This window comes from Accipiter gentilis, chromosome 14 (genome assembly GCF_929443795.1).
Source record: "Accipiter gentilis chromosome 14, bAccGen1.1, whole genome shotgun sequence".
Classification (NCBI taxonomy): Eukaryota; Metazoa; Chordata; class Aves; order Accipitriformes; family Accipitridae; genus Astur; species Astur gentilis.
This window is the reverse complement of record NC_064893.1, coordinates 17461274-17481189: the sequence shown is the minus strand read 5'-3', so window position 1 is coordinate 17481189 and position 19916 is coordinate 17461274. Positions and strand designations below refer to the sequence as shown.

General features: G+C 52.0%; 1 protein-coding gene across 1 annotated transcript; it reads right to left on the bottom strand.

Annotated features, from left to right (window-relative positions):
- LOC126045925 (centrosome-associated protein CEP250-like) lies at positions 1 to 16862 on the bottom strand. The gene is given in 17 exon segments (XM_049817612.1): positions 1 to 837; positions 1005 to 1112; positions 1546 to 1701; positions 2458 to 2870; positions 2873 to 4973; positions 5716 to 5895; positions 6712 to 6881; positions 7087 to 7214; positions 9453 to 9646; positions 11227 to 11457; positions 11648 to 11794; positions 12079 to 12223; positions 12740 to 12967; positions 14018 to 14124; positions 14885 to 15050; positions 15625 to 15707; positions 16433 to 16862. Coding segments are annotated over 17 exon segments (5013 nt in total). The 5' UTR covers positions 16637 to 16862; the 3' UTR covers positions 1 to 585.
- Positions 16863 to 19916: the final 3054 nt, after the last annotated feature.

The window sequence follows — 19916 nt, the reverse complement described above, 5'->3', positions numbered from 1 at the left end:
CAGGCGCTGAGGCTTCCCGGTGAAAACACCCTTAAGGTATAACTTGATGGCTTCAGCGGTATGCTCGGCTCACTTGCCAGAGCTGAGCACCGTGTACTTTACTCGCATAAATCTTACAGGCATTTTGCCCTGAACACCTGCAAAGATTCACCTCCTCCGGGAGACCAGGGCGTACCAGACCCTTAAAAGCACGTGGAAGAGGAGCCTGGCGACTGCTGCTACTGCCAGTACCGCTGTCAAGGGATGCGCTAGGGTTCAGGAGCTGGGATGTACACTCTTGCACTGATAAAACAAGCGTCCACGCTGTGCTTAGGTCTCCGACTCGGCCCGATACTGGGATCGTGATCAGCACAGCATAGCAATAGGAGACTAACGGTTGCCCGAAGGCTGTAAGCTCTGGCGCTGCCTCAGACCCCTGGAGCTCTGATAGAGTGCAAGCTCTACCGTTAACGGAGTCAAGGGAAAATGGAAGCCGTCAACAAGATGAGTAAGACTCAAGGGGAACATCCTTAGAATCTTCTCTGTATTCAGGCGAGTGCCAGTTCTCTGAATTTCCTCCAATCCCTCTCCCACCACGCCTGACCTCTAGGCAAGCCAGAGACTAGACCTAGGTGCATGACGTTGTTTGGCCATGGCCAACAGATGTGTCTGACTGACTGGGTATTTCCACTGCCTGGTGTACTCACTTCCCGACAGCCAAACAAAACTCGGGCTGTAGCATCGTGCAAAGCTGTGCCCCTCAGTACAGCCACGGCAGCTTTTGACGAGAGCCTTCCTACTCCTCACCTGGTTCTGCAACTCAGCTAATCGACGACTGCAGCGAGCGTGAGACTCCTCCTGTGAAGAAAATGCAAGGATTTCCTTTTGGTCTCCAGTTTGGCCAGGGCCATGGTCTACGTTCCACTTCTCTTGGGTCTATGCTGGGGGGATGCTGCCACTGGGATTTGCCACTGTTCCTCTGTACGGCCAGACCCTCCTCCCACCAAGGAAGATTCTGTTCTCACCTGTCTAGAAGCAGCCATCTTGTGCTGGTCAGAGAGCGAAAATCCGCACGCATCCGGCAGCGACCGACCACTGTGATATCTCTTCAGTCTCCTCCGTTCGCGTTCCACCTGCACGTTGGTGATAGGAGAAAGGGTGACAGAAACCTGCCACCAAACAAGGAGCAAAAGGAGCTCTGGACATCATGGCAAGGAGATTCCTGCTCTGCTCAGAGGCTGTTAATTGCCCCAGAGAACGCTGCGGGCAAAAAGCACTCGAAGTAGGCTATGGAAGAGAAAGAGCAAGAGGAAACAGGTCCTGACACAAGAGTGTCAAATGTGCGTGTATGGGGACACTGGGGCAAGAAGGCTGGGACCGGAGCGAATGCGCATTTGTGAAGGCAACGGGGTGCCAGAAGAGAGAGCAAATACAAAAGCGTGTGTCCACAGGGGGAAGCGGGAGAGGGAAGGAAAGAAGCAGAGGACTCCAAAGTGCTGTCTGTGGAAATGTGGTGTGATCCAGAGGACCGTGAGGCTTTGCAGAGGCAGTGAAAGCCTGTTTTACCTGCTCGAGAGTCCTCCTGAGCTCAGCATTGAGTTGCTTCAGCTCCGCCTTCTCCAGTTCCAACCTTGCAACTGCTCGCTGCAGACATTCCAGCTGCTGTGACAGGAGTCTCTTCTCCGAGAGCCATGATAGCTGCTCCCCTTCTGCAATAGCCTGCTGGGCATACAGAGAGGAGTTTATGTTGAGCTGGTGCCCCATAAGGGTTAGGAGGGACAGAATCGACAAGTCGGGGAGTGTGACCGGACTCGGGAATGGACAGTGCCAAGTCCCTTCTGCTCCTCCGGGTTGACGGGCCAAAACAACACACTCTCTTCCTAGGGGCCCTCCTCCCGATCGCCGTGGGGAAATCCACACAGATTTGCCTTCCGGCTTTTTGGACCGCAGCACAAGTACATCCTGGATGCGCAATGAAGCCCTTCACCTGATCAGGCAACGGTACGAATGCCGTTATTTTTAATACACTGGAAAAGCTGTACCTCCAAAATCGACATCTCTGAAAGCACCGTCAGCGCAGCTGCTGTGCAACCATCGTTACAAAATTCTGCTAAGGCTAGTCCCTTACTTTGGTCAACTGTGCCCCTTCCTTTCCATGCCAAACCCCAACCACGACACGTTGGCTAAGCTTGCCTACGCAGGAGAGAACCAATTACCCATCCCCAACGTTTGGGCTTGGGGTAACTCTAACAGCAAGCTCCGTAGTTCTTTCAGTAGTTCGGGGGCTGACAGAAAACATGTCAGCAGGGGAATGCCTTGAGCTACGCAGACAGGCAAGCCTGCTGGCTACAACCGCAGTTTCTTTGGCCAAGCAGGTCATGTATTTATGGGACTACATATTCCCGTATCTTTATGGGCATCATCCTTAGAATCCTTTATAGACATTTTAGTTGACTGATGATCAGTCACACTGCCTACCTGATGATGAAACCGGTCCGTGTCCCTCTCCGAAACCATGCTCTGCAGGATGGCTATTTCTTCCCTCAGAGTCCCATTGGCCATTTCACTCTTGGTAAGGGCAAGAGTCAGTGCTTGTGCCTTCTCTTTCCATTTGACTTCTCTGCTCTCGGTCTGCTTCAAAACAGCAATCGTGCGCTCCAATTCTTCCCCCTTGGCTTTCCGCTCATCCTCCAGTTGTTGCGTTAGCTCCTTCTGTCTTTGCAAGGAACGGTCTCTCTCCTGGAGAACTCGCCTCTTCTCTGCTTCCTCTTCCTCCCATTTCTGGAGTTTCTGGATTTGTTTCTGCAGGGTCTCTCCGCCATCCTTCCATCGCAAAGCTGATGTTAATTGTTTCAAGAGCTCGCTCTGCCTCCTAAGCTCTTGTTCTCTCTCAGAGTCTTCTCTAAGTACCCGACTCTGTCTCTGTGGTTCTTGATCTCTTCATCCTTCTTTGTCAGAGTCGGCTGAACATGCTGGAGATCTTCCCGAAGAGCTCTTACTTCCTCTTTTAACTCTTTTAGTTCACCTTCAGCCTTGGCCTCTTGCTCCTTCTCACGCAAGGCTTCTTCCAGGAGCTTCTCTCGCTCTCTGCCATGCCTAACCTCTTCATTCTCCTTGGTTAGCCTCAGCTGGAGATTCTGCAAGGTCTTCAGTTCTTCTTCTTGGCACTGGAGTTTTTGCATGAGAGTTTCATTGTCTTCATCTCTCTTCCTCACCGCTTGCTCAAGCAGATCCACTTGCTGCTGGCATGACGTTAGCGCTACTTTCGTGCTTTCTTCACGAAGCCGGAACATGTTCATTTGCTCGGTCTGCCTGAGGAACTCCGAGTGGTTCTCCTTCAAGATTTGGCTCATTTTGTCTAGACCCTGCTCTAGACTCTTGGCCTGCTTGCCTTCTAACTCCTTCTGCTCTCGAAGCTCCTGGACGTGCTCTTGCAAAGACACTATCTCTTGATCTCTCGCTTCTAGAGAAGATTCAGCGTATTCTAGTTTTTGCTGTATGGCTTCGGTCTGCATCGCTGCCTCCTCCTTTTGCTGTTGAAGCTTAGCGATAGCTTCCTCCAGAACCTCTACCTTTTCCTCTCTTTCTTTCAGAGTCAGCTTTGTTGCTTGGAGATTTGTTTGCTCAGCTTCATGCCTTTCCTCCTTTTCCTTCCACGCCTCACATTGCTTTCTAAGGGATAGAATTTCGTGTTCTTTTTCCTTCAGTGCCACTTGAAGCTGCTGCAGAATTTCCTTCTGCTGTCCAGAGTCTCGCCCTTGTTTTTGGAAGGTCTCAATCAGTTCCTTCTGAGATTCAATCATTAAATCCTTTTCTTTCAGTACTGCTGTAGTGTATTCTAAGTCTCTGTGCAAGACATTCATCTGTTCTTCTGTTTTCTCCGCGTAGCTCCTTGCTTGTTGCTTTTGGATGTCTAGGAGTCTGTCCTTTTCTTTTAAGGCTCCTAAGGTCTGCTCCAGTTGGTCGCGGACAGTCCTTAACTGCATTTCCATGACTTCTTCAGCTTCCCGGATTTGCTTTTGTTGTGACTCAAGCTCTTGATCCTTTTCGGATAAAGACAGGGTCATCTTTTCTAGTGTACCACGAAGCTCTTGCAGGTAGCCCTCTTGCTGTTCCTTGTACTGCTGCAAGAGTCTTAACTGATCCCTTTGAGAATCACACTCGCTCTCTCTGTCCTTAAGAACTGCCCTCAGGTGTCCAAGGCTCGCGTGCAGAGATTTCACCTGTTCTCTCTCCATTTCCAGCGCTTGGATCTGCTGAGTCAGAGACTGCAGCTCCAAATTCTTCTCCTTCAAGTTTCCTTTCATATGATCAAGATCCACCTGCAGATTTCTCACTTGTGATGCACCGTCTCGTTCTAGAGTCATTATTTTCCCCTCCTGGAATCGTATCTCCTGGTCTCTCTCCTCCAGCTCTTTGCTCATCTTGCTGACAGCAGTCCTCTGCAGTTCTCGCTGCTTCTCCAGCTCCCGTATCTGTTCTTGCTGGGATCCGATCTCCCGGTCTCTCTCCTCCAGCTCTTTGCTCATCTTGCTGACAGCAGTCCTCAGCATTTCTTGCTGCTTCTCCAGCTCCTGTAGCTGTTCTTGCTGGGATTCAACCTTCTGGTTCTTCTCTGTTATGTCCTTGATAACCTCACTGACAGTGGTTTCATGCATTTCTTTCTGGTTCTCCAGCATTCTCATCTGTTCCTGGTACAACTTCATTTCTGCCTCCCTCTCTGACAGGATGGCAGCCATATGAGTGAGACTCTCCTGCAAAGCTTGTCTCTGTGCTGCCTCTTTTTGGAGCATCTGGATTTTCTCCCGCTGCGTTTCCACTTCCTCGTTTTTGATTTTTAAGACAGACAATGTAGTTTGAAGTTCTTGTTCAAGGCAGCGATTCCTATCTGTTGCTGCATTTGCTCGGGTTTCGGAGGCTGTGACCGAGTCCTGAAGAAGTTTCATCTCCCGTACCAGTTCTTCTTTAACTGCTCGCAGTCTGTCCCGTTCCTGCTGCAAAACAGTGACAAAGAGGTTCAATAATTCCACCCACGTATGTTTGCTTGTCGTACTAGATTTGAACTCCTGCTTCAGTGGCTGCCCCCTCCCTCCCTGCCTCTCGGGACATTGTAAGACCTTTCCCGCGCCAACCCCCTTTCGGTTGCGTCTTTCCCAGCTTACTCGGCCAGTCCCGTCTTCCTTTTTGCCCTTCTCCGAACCTCTTCTAGCTCTAGTGTGTTCTTTTGGGGAGGAGCTGCCAGAACTGCAGCCAGGATTTAAAGTCCAGACTAACCATGATTTAGGCACTGGCACGATCATGTTCTCTCTGATAGGGAGGGAGGAAGGGAAGACAGAACAACCCCGTTGTTGGGGTTGGGCGTTGGGGGTTTTTTTGGACCTCTACCGTGTAGAGTTTTCAGGGTACCATCCTCTAGAACACCACTGTGCCCTCTTGAAGGAGCAGTGGTCAGACCACAGACACAGTTACAGTGTTCATGTTCTCTTCAGGCTGCAACGCGCTTCCTGCCTTTCTTAAACCTACACTGGGGTAGCCTCTCGCATTACAGGCCCTGTCCCTCATGGCACAAAGGTCTCACGGCTGCCAAGGCATCGCTCCTCTTTACAAAGGGGTATCTAAGAGACGCTTCTACCCAGACGGACGGTGTCCAGAGAAGCACTGCCAATAAGGAGCCCAGAAGAGTAAAAAAAAAAACAACAAAAAAACCCACACGAATTCTCCTTTCACAGTCTTTACCTCTTGCTTGGCACTTTCCGCTCTCGTCCGTTCCTCCTCTTGTTGAGCTTGCATGGTAGCAACTTTCAGCTTCATATCAAACAGCTTCTTCTCGTGCTCCCTTTCCGTCTCTGCCTTCTCCTTTTCCCACTGCTCCAGCATCTCCTGTAGCTCTGAATGGTGCCCTTCCCGCTCGCTTGCCTGATGAGGGGAGAAAAAGACTTCAGGATGGAGTCCCAGCCAAGCTTCTCAAAAAAATGGGAAGCTTCATCCCTCCCACAAACCCCCACCTCGACAGCGCACAGTAGTGGCTTTGTGCCCTCCACAAATCATGTCCGATCAAGGAACTTAAAAGGAGGGTCAGCTGGTGGAAGAAGAGGAGATGTTACCTTCCCCTCTCTGGCGGCTGCCTGTTTCCTAGCACCTCTCGCCTACGGGATTTCTCTCTAGTCTCAGAGTCTCTATTTTCAAAGCTCAACTCCATTCTCATCAAGGAAAAGATGCAGATGGACTGCACGGTGAGAAAGAGGCCAGCACCCCGATGCCCGAGTCACAAGACGGGCCACGAACTCACGTACCAGGAACAAGGGGCTGTTCTATCTGTTCTGTATGCTTTAAGCCCAAAGATAACACCTCTGTCAACCATGAAAGGATAGAAAGAAAGGAACAAAGTTCCCGCGACTCCAGTTGGCAGGAAAGTTAGGACTCCGCTTCATGGTAGACAGGAGTCTGCTAAGATCCTACCCCTTTACTGCCATGCCTTGGGTGGGGACCACCCAACCTTCTGCTCAACTCGTCTTAGGCCCACACGGAATCCGTGGCTTGCATTTACTGTCCCGGCATAGTCCCGTAGGTCTTCACGTGCTTTCAAGTGCGAGCCGTTGGCTCTGCTGCCTGGCCTAGCAACGTGTGGCCTATGACAGATGCTTGCTGCCATTTCACACGCTCAGGCTATTATTCTTCTAAAGCCAGCCCACAAAGCTTGCCTCAAGAATTCAGAAGCATATTGTTTCCTACCAGCTCTTGCCGGAGCTTGTTTATTTCCACTTCGTGAGCCGTTTCCCGAAGTTTCAGGGTATCGTTATACTGCTCTTCTGTCCGCAAGAGCTGTTGCGCCATGTTTTCCCGTTCCTGCTTCATGAGAGATCTCTCTGCTTCCAGCTCACATTGAAGGCACTTCACTTCCCCTGCAAACGTGGCAAATGGCAAGATTCAGGGCCTACACAAACAGCGGTTCTGACTTCACTAACCTTAAGCCTTTTGAATTTCAGTGTAGGAGGGATCTGTCCCCAGCTCCTGCACTCCTTAGAAGCACTGCACACAGAGAGCTATTTTTATGCCATCCTCCCTAGGCAGGGGGATCACCAGAAACAAAGCACACGAGGCTCTCACCTTGTATCACCTCCTTGGCCTGCCTGACTGTCTGAAGTTGGATTTCAAGCTGACTCCTGGCGATCTCCAGCTGAGATAAGCGCTGCTGAGCCTCAAGCAGGCTGGATTCCAGGGTCTCCCTCCCGCACCTACAAGACGCCAATACGGAGAGAAAGGAGTTTCTTGCTCCTGACGCCCACAGGGAGCTAGCCCAGTAGGAACTGGTTCAAGATCCCTACCCCTCAGTACGGAAAATGGGTTGCGTGGAAACTGGGATACAGAAGGCATATTTCTGCCATTTAAAAGAGCAAGGCAGGCCCCTCCGAGGGAATGCCCAGGCTTTCCTTATGACCTAGCGTAACACAGAAAGCCCAGCCAAATTTGATCTCCACAGGCAAATCTTAAATTGCTATTGTCTGATCTATGACACACGGGTAGCTGCGCTCACCAAGTCTGTGGCAGCAAGCAAAAGCCCAGCCTCTGCTCACAGCCCTTTGCTCATCGTCACTTCCAGGTTGCTCTGCAGGGGCACAGAGTAAGAGGATCTCCCTGGCTGACTCGTGACTTTTTGATGCTGTTCGTAGTGCACGTACAGGGAGGTGATCTTCCAGACTCCCTATATTTCAAAGGGACTAAAGCAATACATCAGATCCTATAGTAAAATCTCATGCTTGTAAGCAGCATTTGTAAGAAATCTGAACTAGATTTTACCTGAACAAGGACTACCTGAAAGGAGAGACAGGTAGCCTTCAGTTTAAACTCTTGGAAGTTCACGAGAAAAACTGGCTACTTTTCTCTAAGCGTTGCTAACGAAGCAGGCAGTAGCCCAAACGACTTGCCGCTCTTTAAAATGGAAGTTGTAGTACTGCGGAGGCAAATTGTTACATCCACAGCCTTCAACCAACTGCTACGTATGACACACAGGATTCTGCAACCAGGAGCTGAAGTTGCCTCCCTGATCTAACACGGCGTCCGGTGTGCCAGGTTCCTACCATACACAGCACTGCCTCACTAGAACAGGCGTGCAACCAGGATAACATCCTTCAGGGTAAAGGGGCACCCGAGTGGTACAGCAATAAGACCCACAACAGTAGGATTTCACTGCTCTGATGGACGATGGAGGGTCTATCTTCAAGAAGGAGAACAAGCACATATTTCTGACTACGCCAATCTCTGGCAGTCCAGAGTAAATATGCTCCATTTTAAGGATAAATCAAAGTCAGTCTCTAAACCAGAACAGAGAAGATAAAGAGTCCAAAACTGTGACGACAACAACAGGCTCTTAAGAACAACATCTGGCAAGAATAGTTGCTGCAGCCCAATAATTGACAGAACATAATTCAGCTGGATCGAATAAGAGGAGCTGGAGCTCAGAAGCAGCAGCAGCTCTCAAGAAACAGACCGAGTCAAAATGGTGTTTATCAGCCTTGCTAACAACATACTCTGGAGTGGTAAGGCGTAAAAGTCAAGAAGCATGACAAACAACCTCTCATTTGTACAGCTCTGCAAGGTCAGGAGTCTTCTAAAAAAGACCTGAGAGGAGGACAAACCTCTCGATACGTTGGGCAGTTTGGGGTGGTTGGTTTTTTTTAAAAGCAGAACTTGTCACACGTGATCTTAGAAACCTGATCCAGCAGAAGGACAAAATCTCGTTCCTTCCCTGCATAAACTCCTCCACGATGTCTGTCTCAAAACAGCACGTGGTAAGGAGTACCGGACCCACACATCAATGATGGGCAACAATTCCCGCAGACTGGCGAGCATTCAAAAGAGGCTTCCCTGCTGCTGGTGTAACCAACTCTAGGTCCTGCACCACAGGTAACAAGAGTTAGACTAGAAAGAGTAGGCCCTCAAGATTTTCAGCACGAGCCTCTAGCTTCACCCTAAACGGCAGTGTCCTACTCGCCATGTCCGTACGTAATAGCCTTGAATTCTGAAGATCCCCTGTCAAACTACTGGATAAGGAAAGATCCAAGTTCAAACGTGCAGAACGAGAAACCAAAACCAGAAAGAAGCTTTGGGTTTCAGTAAACACCTGCATGGTTTAATTATTACTCAATGCAGAGCCAAGGTACCAGATACCGAGGAATTACACTGGCTTGCTTTGGACTTCACACAGGAACGTGCAAGGGGGCATAAACATGAGCCCCAGGCTCAGGAGAGCTTTGTTAGCTTTAGCTGTCAGAAAAATAACATTCAAACCATGCTGTACTGGTTTGGGTTTTTGGTTGGGTTTTTTTGCTCGAGATTCTTTCATTTTCTGTCCATGGAAGGTGAAAACAGCTCAAAAGCATACAGGATGCAATGAAGCCTCGCGTAATGATTATCACCTCTATAATTACAGGCATTAAATAATCTCCTGCCTAGGGTCTCCCCCCTGCCTTTACCTGGCCTCTGCCAGCTGCTCTGCAAGGCCTCGTCTGTCCCGCTCCGTGGCTGCCAGTCGCGCCTCTAGGGCAGCCTTCTCGTGCGCCAGCAATTCCTTCTCTTTGGATACGTTGGCCAGTGCCTGCCCTTGGCGAGAGGACTCCTGCCGCAACTGCTCCAGACCACTGCTAGCTGACTCTTGCTGGCGGTGAACCTGAAAGCGGGACAAAATACAGTTAGAGTCCTTTCTCTGGAGTTCTGTGCAGAGCCAGCCAGTGCCACTTCTGAATCAGCTAGAGGAGAAAGAGCTCCGGTACTCTGGCCTGAAAGTTTAAGAGCATCTGCTTCATACCGCCCTAACAGCCTGGGCTGCCAAAAGGCACTAGGGCTGTTAACCTGAAAGCCATGTGTAATAAGGCCCTACTGGGTTGCCTGGGACCAGGCGGCCCCTTCAGGACAAACGTACACACCCCAGACTACATCTTTTCACGCAAAAATACCACATCTTCCACAACTGCCACCTTGCAAACTAAAGTTCTATCAGAATCTATTCCAGTGCTGGAAATTTCCAGGAACCGTTGAGCAAGAGCAACTTTGCTCGCCGAACAAAGTGGAAATACACATGGTTTCTCCTTCTAGAAGAAGAAAAACCAACATCAAAGCGTCACCTTGTCGCAAAACACCACCACACACCTACTTCAGTGTGTACAGCAGTTGGATGCAACGAGGTGATCCTTGGCAGGGAAACAGCCCTCGTGGTGAGCAGTGTCATTCAGTGATTTACGGAAGTCCGGCTGGTGTGGCCAAAGAGACGGTAGACTCTACTTGGACAGTAGTTCATGTCAACAATACTGTTTACTTGTCTTACACAAACAAGTTGTCCAATAGACCTTGCTGGCATTCAAGCCTGAAGACTAACTGTCGTTTTTTGGCTTTCTTCTGCAGTGATGCCAATACACCTCTGACGGGTGTTTGCCAAACAGACCACGTACTCCAAAACTAAGACTGTCTAACAGAGAACAGACCATCAGAAACAAACAATTCTCCTCTCAAAGTTACCCCCAAGACCTAAGATTGTACATTATGAAACCGACACTGAAAGGATGGCAAACTCCCTAGTCTCCTCCAGCGATACAATTCTCCCAAGCTCTTTTTCCACTCTACCAAAACCAGTTAGTCCAGAGTAAACAGTCTTCTGTGATCACCTCTTTCTCAGCTTCTCCCTCAAAGCCTAAAGAGGATCTAGCAATTCAAAGCGGCACGTATGTCCTAAAATACAGTTTCAACAATTTCAGGATGTCATTCCCGTTGTTAGCAGTACAGGACAGCAGACGCTGACTTGCCCCTTTGTCCCGCCCTCCAGGACCCAACAAGCGGAGCTTGGAAAGTTGCAGACCTCACAACAAAAAGCGTAAATAGAAACATGCAGCCCCGGGGGTTTTTGGCCTCAGAAAATGGGTGAAGAGCTACCCTGTTTGCTTCTTTCGACGCATGTGAGAGTAGCAGCCTCACGCAGATTCGTGGGCAAGGCAAATCACCTCTCTGCAGCTTATCAAAAGCCAAAAAAGAGGCCAACACAGCCAGGTGGATTAAAGGAATCTCTAGAAGCAGAGAATTGCACAACAGCTCTGCAAGCCACCAACACATTTCCAGAAGGAAGTAAACAAGGCCATCAGACCCCCAGCGCTACCAAGTGTCTCCTTGACAAAAAACACTGCAGAATCCAACAGATACAGCTTCACTGAGCCAAGCAGCCAAAAGCCCACCCAGAAAGCACCAGGTTTTTGGTCTCACCTCATTGAGTTTCTCTTGGGTTTCTGCCTTCTCCTCTGCCAGCATCCTCAGCTCTGCCTGCAGCCCCTCCTGTTGCTCCTCTGCTTTCTTCAGCAGCTGCTCCAGGTGGGCTTTCTCTGCGCTCAGCGCCTCATTTGCTCTTTCACACAAGTTCAGCTTCTCCTGGTCAGAGATCTTTGCTCTCTCCATCTCGTCCACTTTGCCTGACAGAACGTCATGCTCTTGCTCCAGCTACAATCACAGAAGCACAGAGGAAATAAAATAACAGTAAGGTTTACTCTGTAGGAGCTTCGGCTTGGACAGGGAAAAGAGCTACGTTTCCACATTCAGACAGTCATACTGTCCGAAGGCAAGAAGGCTGGGAAGCAGCAGCAGCAGCTGGAGACAAACACCTGGCAAGATCTTTGACAACTCTGCTCACCTGCAACACGAGTTTGTTCAGCTGCACTTTATCCAATGCAAGAGCTTCATTGATACTGCTCATGTTCGCTGCTGCAACCTGTAGATCGGCTATTTCAGCAGTCAGCTTATTCTGAGCCCCTGTCAACTCTGCTACTGACTGCTCTGCCTGCAGAGACAAAAGAACAACATGACAACAAAGACAGGAAAATCCCTGACCTCAAGCAGCAACTCCAGGTCCCCTGTTGTGTCTCTGACACGCTCCCAGTTCCGCGTTCCCAACAAGCACGTGGGCACTAACTACACCGGAGGGCCTCTGTGGTCCGATCACCATTTTCCAAGAAGGACAACAACATTGTCCCTGGCTTCTACTGCCAGAAACACCATCTGTGGTGGTCTTGCTATCACAACTGCCTCTCCCACAAGTGCTGCCTCGGAATAAGGTGACCATACCTTTTCCAGTGCCACGGTAAGCTCGTGTTTCTCTTGCTTCAGCAGATCCCTCTGAAGGTGCGATTCCTCCAGCATCTCTCTTGCGACTACCAACTCGCTCTGTAATAATGAGTGTTCTCCTTCAAGTGCAGCTAAGTCCTTCAGTCTATGAGAAGGGGAAAGACAAACAAGTTTTTAACGCAAACTCATAATCACAGGATGATTCAGGTTCGTATGTGTGATGTTGCAAAATGGCACTCCTTGCCCCAAAGGCCTTCTGCACTCAGTCTAGCGTGGAAACGGCAGTACGGAGGGGCTACGTTGCATATGATGGTCCTGTGCAAATTCCTCCCAACTCCTTTAGCACAGCCCTGGGTAGCAAAAGGGCTGTGCAAGAGACACAGCTCTCTTTACGCTCGTCTCCATTTCTCACCAAGAATCAGTTAACAGCAAAAACATTGTAATATGCCATCTCTTTTCCAGTCCTGCCTTCCTCACAAGAGCTTCTGTCTGTCAGACAGTTTTTTCTATCCGTTCTGTTGAAGGCAATAGTTTGACTAGGGACAGGAACAAGGCTGTGCAGAATGGGTGCGTTTTAAACGTGAACACAGCCCATCCTATGAATCCAACAAGCACCCACAGAAGATAACGCTGCTAACAGCAAAGTTGAAAACACACTCACCTGTCCTGAAGCTCCTTCTTCTCCGGGTCCCCTTCGACTTGTAAGCGCATCACTTCCCAAGTCTTCTGGCTTATTTCCTCTCCCGCTTGCTGCTGTGCCTGATCCTCGAGGACAGGTCTACCCGGCGTAACGGGTGCCCAGGGCCGTACGCCACAGTTTAGGCGGGAGCAGTTTACAAGTATAGATCCAGAAAGCCTCATTTGCTCTGCCTTCAGCTCTGACAAATCTCTGAAGAAGAATCAAGAAAGAGGTAATGTTCACGCCACCATCTTTATCAGCTGGCTCGCTTCCGAAGCACGGCATTGCGCAACAGCAAAAGCCGGCAGGAAAGACGACATCTTCGCTGGGGACAAATCGTTCACCTGACACTTTGGGATCAGGACACATCTTGATCCTTGGGCAATGGGTCTATTTGATGGTTGAGGAACGCATCTATTTTCTCCCCAGAGAGAAGAGGAAATGTACGGAACAGCCAGAAGGCTTCGAGAATTAACTAGCGGGTCAGGCATACTCTACGCATTAAGGAAAGCTTATCACCAAAGGTGGTAAACGGCTGACGGTAACCCAGAGTTTGAAATTGCATGCTGACACCAGAAGAATTTACTCTTAGGCTACGCTATTTGTCTCTGCACAGAAGGCACCTGTGAGAAAGGAACCTCAGAGGGCCCAAGAACAAGAAAACAATCGTAAAAGGGAGGGATCAAACTAAGCAAAATCAATTGGAGAAATGTAATAGCAGGGTAGAGAAGCTATTCTTTCTCTCAACAGTGTTGGTACAGGAATAAGCGGATGCAAACTGACCAGGATAAACGTAGGCTGGAAATGAGAAGGAAAAAATAACTACATACATATTCATGAATGATCTTTCCATCGGGAGCAGTGGGAAAGGAAAGACAGTGAGATTTAAGGCAAATTTTAACCGCTCTGTAACAGGGGGCCGCTCCACATGCTGCATGCATAGCTTTGGTGAGTCTCTCCCAACTCGCCCACATATGCCTGTGTCTGTGTTAATATGCCCAAACATCACCATAGCCAAGTTCACCTGTTCAGGGCCTCTGCATTGCTTATAGCCTGAGCCCCTCAGCTTTATCTGAAAACCAGCATCAAACAAAATGATTCGGAGTATAGCCTAAGGCATGCTTAATGCCATCGCTTCAGACTACCAAAGGAGAAATTGTATCTTTAGCCGCAGCTAGCGTAACATCAAGGCTCAAAAAGCAGCTGTGAAGGGAAGCTATGTTTTTTCTGCAACGAGATCTAGCCTTCACTTCTACTCACCGGTCAGTGGCAGTCTTCATTTCCAGGAAATGACAGCGGAAGGTGACCACCTGACGCCACAGGCTGAGTAGACGGCTGCGTTCACCCCTTAGGTAGCTGTCATAAAGCTAAACAGGCAAAGGAAAAAAGAAATGCCAATTCAGCCTTCGCTGTCGCTGTACAAGCCTTTCAGAGAGGAGAGGGTACAACCGTCATCACCGAGTCTCCTTTAAGAACTATTCCAACGGGGGGGGGGGGGGGTGTGGGGGGGCGCGGAACAGACATCAAGGACTGAAGAGCCACCACAGAGGCATCCTCAGTAGACCTGCCACCTGACTGCAAAGAAGGGAACAGCCACACTTCCCCTGCAGGAGCGGGTATCAACACAGCAAACCGATCGCGATTCATCATCTCGCCTTGCAGAGGTGTCTAACAGGCTCGGTGGAGGAAGACAAAAACAAGCCCCTCCGAGACCAGTGTCAGATTTGCTTACAACAGCCTATTAGTAAGGGAGGCCTGTCTTGTTCTTCTGTTGGCTACCCTGAATCCGAAAACACACAGACCTCTCTTCGGTCTCCACTGCTGCAGACAGAGATTTAGGAACTATTAAAAAACAGACGAGCGTTCATGTGTCACTGCCCTCCAGTGACCAGCAAGAGCAAGCATTTGCCTTTGAGAACGACCAGTACGGTCACAGCACGCGGGCATCTTCCATCACCACAATTTGCTGACACTCCTCCATCTCACACCCCTGTCTTCTGCTCATAAACACCAATACATCCTCAACGGTGCCACGACTTTCACACGGCAAGTTCTCTAGGCCAGAAATAAAACCCATTCTCATTCCACCCCGGCATCGCGTCCGACGTTCCCGTCGCCCAGCCTTACCTCACGTTCACTGCGCCACTCGCTCTCCTTCACTTCCAGCTCCTCCCGGGCCCTCATCCAATCCACCGTCAGTCTTCCAACGTCTTCTTTAAGGGCTGAATTAACCGCATTCGCTTCATCGAGGTGTTCCTGCAGGAGAGTGTTCACTTCTGCCAGATTCTCACACCTTGGAAAGGGAGAAACAGCAACGAGGTCACTGAACGACTGCTATCCACAAGCAGCGTCTCCGTGATTTCCCAACTCCCTCAACACTGACTTTGTTGTCAAACTGAGAGGCCCTAAAAGTGCTTTCTAGGATTAACTAAGATCTCTCTGTGATGGCATGCTCATTTGCTTCTCCTTGCTTTAAGCCTTCTACTTCCACCTCCAATTTCGGTTTCCCCTTCTACTTTGACGATGCCCACAGTTCACGTCTTGCCTCCCCTTCGTGCTGTCTGATCACCGGATGCATCGCCTTTCTCTAGCACTCTCCTGACCCGCTCACCTACTGAACCACAGAATAATTTAGCCTGGAAACGGACCTTTGGAAGTCACCCGGAATAACCCCCCCGCTCAAAACAGAGCCATTCAGCACACAACACTATTACTGCACCACAGAAAACAAGACTGTGGACCTTTCTGCTTTCAAAGCAGCTTGCCCAACTGCTCCCCTTGGGGAGACCAGGGAGCACTGACAGGTTTTCCCTCACTTCCACGAGCATCCAGGATACCAGGTATGAGGGAACGCTTCTTCCTTGTACCTCTGCTGCTCCTCTTCCACCCGAAGCAGTGCTTTCTCCAGGCTCTGGTCTTCTGTGGCTTCCCACCTGCCTGGAAGGGGTCCCTTCAGAAGAAAGGAAAAGTTTAGTCAAATTCTCGCCTTCCCTTCACTGCTGTTAGCATCCACCGCTTTCCGCTCCATTCGCTTGGGTAGCTCAGGAGCTTGTGGCTTCTTCCAGGCGTAACAGTGTCGTGACTATGGAGAGCAAGGGAGGGGAAGGGTGGTGCTCAATGCGAGCAGCTCTCCTCAGTCCCGCACTGTGGCACTCTCGCAGCTAGGTCTCCTTAGCTCACAACCGTGAGTGCTCTCTTCGACTTGAAGCCTGGGAACGCTCTCCTACTCTCCCACCCTTTGTTCTTCCTAGGTTTGCTTTAGCCGTGAAGCAGAAAGAAAAGCCCATAGCCGTATGCTGAACGCCAGCATTCTTGCCTTCCAAAATGCCACGTTTCAACCCGCTCTTTTTCAGAGACGGCCATAGAACCTAACAGGCAGTGTAGCCCTCTCCTGAGCCCTAGGACAAAATGTTACGCCAGCAATAAAGCACTCTTTCTCAAAACTAAACCCCCCCTCCACAGGGTTTCCTGCACCCGCATTTCTGGGACCACTGGCTCCTCCAAGAACGGCAACTGGACAAAACACTCGCAGGCAAGCTTACAGCGCTTCTTTAAACCCTCAGGCAGCAAAATCTTGCTTCCCTCTGCCCTCTGCCATTGCTTTGGGGAGCTTGCTTTGGCCCGCGTTAACAAACGCTACCTACACGGTCTTTACTTGGCAACCTGCACACTCACCCCTCCTGCTGCCAGCTGCTGCTCCAACTCTCGACACCGAGTCCGGTACTGCAGTACCTGGACGGAGACATAGAATGAAGATGAGCGAATGCAGCTTGTGACAGGCTCGGCTCCTCCTGCATTAGCTTTTCTCCAAGTCTTTACAGCCCAAGCACAGTGCGTTTCACAGCGCTGCCGATGCCGCCCACAAGAAGTCGTTACCATACAGGGAAGCTTCACTTTATCTCCTGAGACGGGGCTTCTTTTCCACGTACTGCTACCTGCTCACCCTAAGAGCTGCCTGCCTCGGCCCGGGGCCGCCCCAAACCACCCCCGCCGGCTCGGCTCCTGCCTCTGGGACAGCCCCCTGCTAACGTGGCCCAACAAAGGCGCCTGCGAGCCGGGGGGCTGCTTTATTTCAGGACGGACAAGCCCTCACGAGAGGCTCGGCAGGGTGACAGCGGCAGGGCCAGGCGCCCAGCGGGACGGGCCGGGCCGGGCCGGGCGGAGGAGGGCGGCTCCCGGGGCCTCCCCCGAGCTGCGGGCTCGGCGCCGTCCCGCCCGCGGCAGCGCCGGGGAACGCCCCGGGGAGGGCCCCGCTGGGGCCGCGCCTTCGCCCCCCGACATCGCCGAGGCCCCTCTCAGCGCTGCGCGGGCGGCCCGGGCACCCCGGCCCCGCCACCGCGGCCCGGCCCCGGGCAGCTCCCCGCCGGGCCGGCGCCCCCGCTCCTCACCTTCGCCTGCAGCTTCCGCACCAGCACCGCTTGCCGGTGCTGCGCCTCCTCCGAGCTCTGCAGCCGGCGCCGCAGGGAGGCCTGGCTCCGCGCCGCCATGCCCCCGCTCTCCAGCCGGGCTCCGCCGCCTGACGGGCCCCGCGGCGGGGGCTGCTCCGCGGCCTGCCCCGGCGGACCGCGCTCAGGCGCCTGCCGCGGCGGGCGCAGCGGCTCACCCTGCCGGCCGGGCGCGACCGGGAGAGCCGGGCTCGCTCTGTGGCGGCGCTTCGCTTCTCGCTTCTCGCTCTTCGCTCCTCGCTTCTCGCTCCTCGCTGAGGGTGCGGCGGCGGGCTGCGGTGCTGCCGCGGGGGAGAGGCCGCCCCGGCAGCCGCTCGCTCCAGCGCGTTCCGCTCAGAGACCGTTAAGGGCCCCGCAGAACGCTGGGGGCAAAAAGCGCCCCCGGTGCAGTCTGGGAGAGAAGGAGCGCGAGGAAAGCCCAGAGGGTCGGATGGCGGGGTCTGGGGCCACTGGGGCAAGAAGGGCGGGACCGCAGGGACCCTGGAAAAGGTCCATCGCCCAGGGAAGCCAGCTGAAGAGCTGGCACTTGCTACGAAAAGCTCCAACTTCAGCCCCTGGAGCCGGAGTTCCCATCTAGTACGAAAGCCAAGCACACATAGGTGCAATGACTGACGCTTTCGCTCCCTGTTGTGCAGCAGGAACGGGACGGACTGCAAGCAGGGGGAGAAAAACCGGCACGGCAGAGAAAAGTTCAAAGTTACAGGACAACGAACGCTGTGAATTAAGCTTTATTTCGTGAGCACGTGAAGAAATGCAACAAACACACACGACAAACAGGGCTCGGTCCCCTTTGCCCGGGCTACTCTCTGACGTGAATTCACTCAAGCCGTCATGTTTCCTAACTTACAACCCGTAACACTAAAAGTCCTGGGCTTATGGCGGGGGGGCAGGGGGAAAAAGAAAAAAAACCCAAAAGCAAAACCAAAAAAAAGACGTTGTTTCTCCCTAGTGAGAGTGCTCATCCTTCCTCCTCCGTCACCGCGCGGGCGTCCCCTGTATCACACTGTGAAGCACAAAAGCCCCAGCAGTCCAGCTGCTGTTGAATCTCCTTCAAAGGCTTTTTGGCTCAGCTGCTGTTTTATACCTTCCAGCTTGGAAGTCTGGTCTATACCATTTCCAAAAGTCAGCAGATTCTGACAATACTGCCAGGCAAAGATGGGGGCTGCAGGAGACAGCCAGCTGCAGGTGCTAATGGCTGCATCATGGCCCTTTAGCTCTTCCTGGCCACCTGTGCTGCCTACCTGGTGCTCCCCCTTCAACCCAAAGGCGCTGCTCCCAGCATACATCGGGCCTTAGCGTGAGCTGGGCTAGCCCAAATCTGAGCAGGAGCTGAGCGAACAGTCACACTCCACCCCTTGGTGCAGTCAAACATCTAGCGAACCCGCTGCTTCGGCGAGTGGAGGTACCGTTACTCCTCTTGCCTCGCCTCCAGGGATCTGAGGCAGCGCCAGAGATTACAGCCTTCGGGCAACCGTTAGTCTCCTATTGCTATGCTGTGCTGATCACGATCCCAGTATCGGGCCGAGTCCGAGACCTAAAACAAGCGTCCACGCTGTGCTTATCAGTGCAAGAGTGTACAACCCAGCTCCTGAACCCTAGCGCATCCCTTGACAGCGGTACTGGCAGTAGCAGCAGTCGCCAGGCTCCTCTTCCACGTGCCTTTAAGGGTCTGGTACGCCCTGGTCTCCCGGAGGAGGTGAATCTTCGCAGGCGTTCAGGGCAAAATGCCTGTAAGATTTATGCGAGTAAAGTACACGGTGCTCAGCTCTGGCAAGTGAGCCGAGCATACCGCTGAAGCCATCAAGTTATACCTTAAGGGTGTTTTCACCGGGAAGCCTCAGCGCCTGCAGTTCCATTGCTACAGATAACGGATAGAACCCCCTTCCCCCTGTGACGGTTGTGTCTGCCCGCACTGTGGACCTACTCCAGCAGTTCAGCAGGAAAATGAAGGTGCTCTGCTCAAAGCATCGTCCTCAGCTGGCTAGTTGGGGCACCCCTCTGGGTCTGGGAAACAGCGGAACTGGAACTTGATCTCCCCCTTCCTGGGAGATGCTCTTAGCAGCAGACGGCCGCTTCTCCCACGCGTACCTCTGGGTTACCTACCAAAGCGTGGGAGGCTTCCAAGCCCAGCTGCACAAAGGTGCCCTTATTATTTCAGAGAGAAGGTCAGAGCTGTCCCTCTCTTCAGGGGTGGTGTTCCCTAGCCTACGCGTATCGTTTGCTGTGAAGTCCCTCTGACGTCTTGCTTTCCGTGCGCGCTACCGGCTTCTAATTCAGCACCTCGCGTTCCCCTTCCGGAGCTGGCTGCCCGAGTTTCCCACCTAGTCTGCTCTAGATGCTTAGCAGATTAGGGACCCTCTTTTTACCTGGTTTGGCTTTCCGTTGGCAGACCTTGGTATTGTAATTCAAACGGAGCAGGTTCCATAAGCCATAAAACTCCTTTAGGAATTGCTTCTGTTATTTGACTTCATTTGCCAAGAAAGAATATTTTCATACTCCTAGCTGGAGGTTGGGGAAAACTGCTCTCTGCCAGCAGCTCCGCCTCGGTCTCAAGCCCTTCCCAGCTAACCGGGTGATCTCGAGAGCCCCCCCTCGGGGGCCGCTGGCAGGGAGGGTCAGAAGAGGGCGAGGCGGCAGCGAGGACCTTCCCGCCCCCTCGGAGCCCGGGAGCCCGAGCCCCAGCCCCTCCCCGCCCGCCCCCTCGGCCGGCTTCG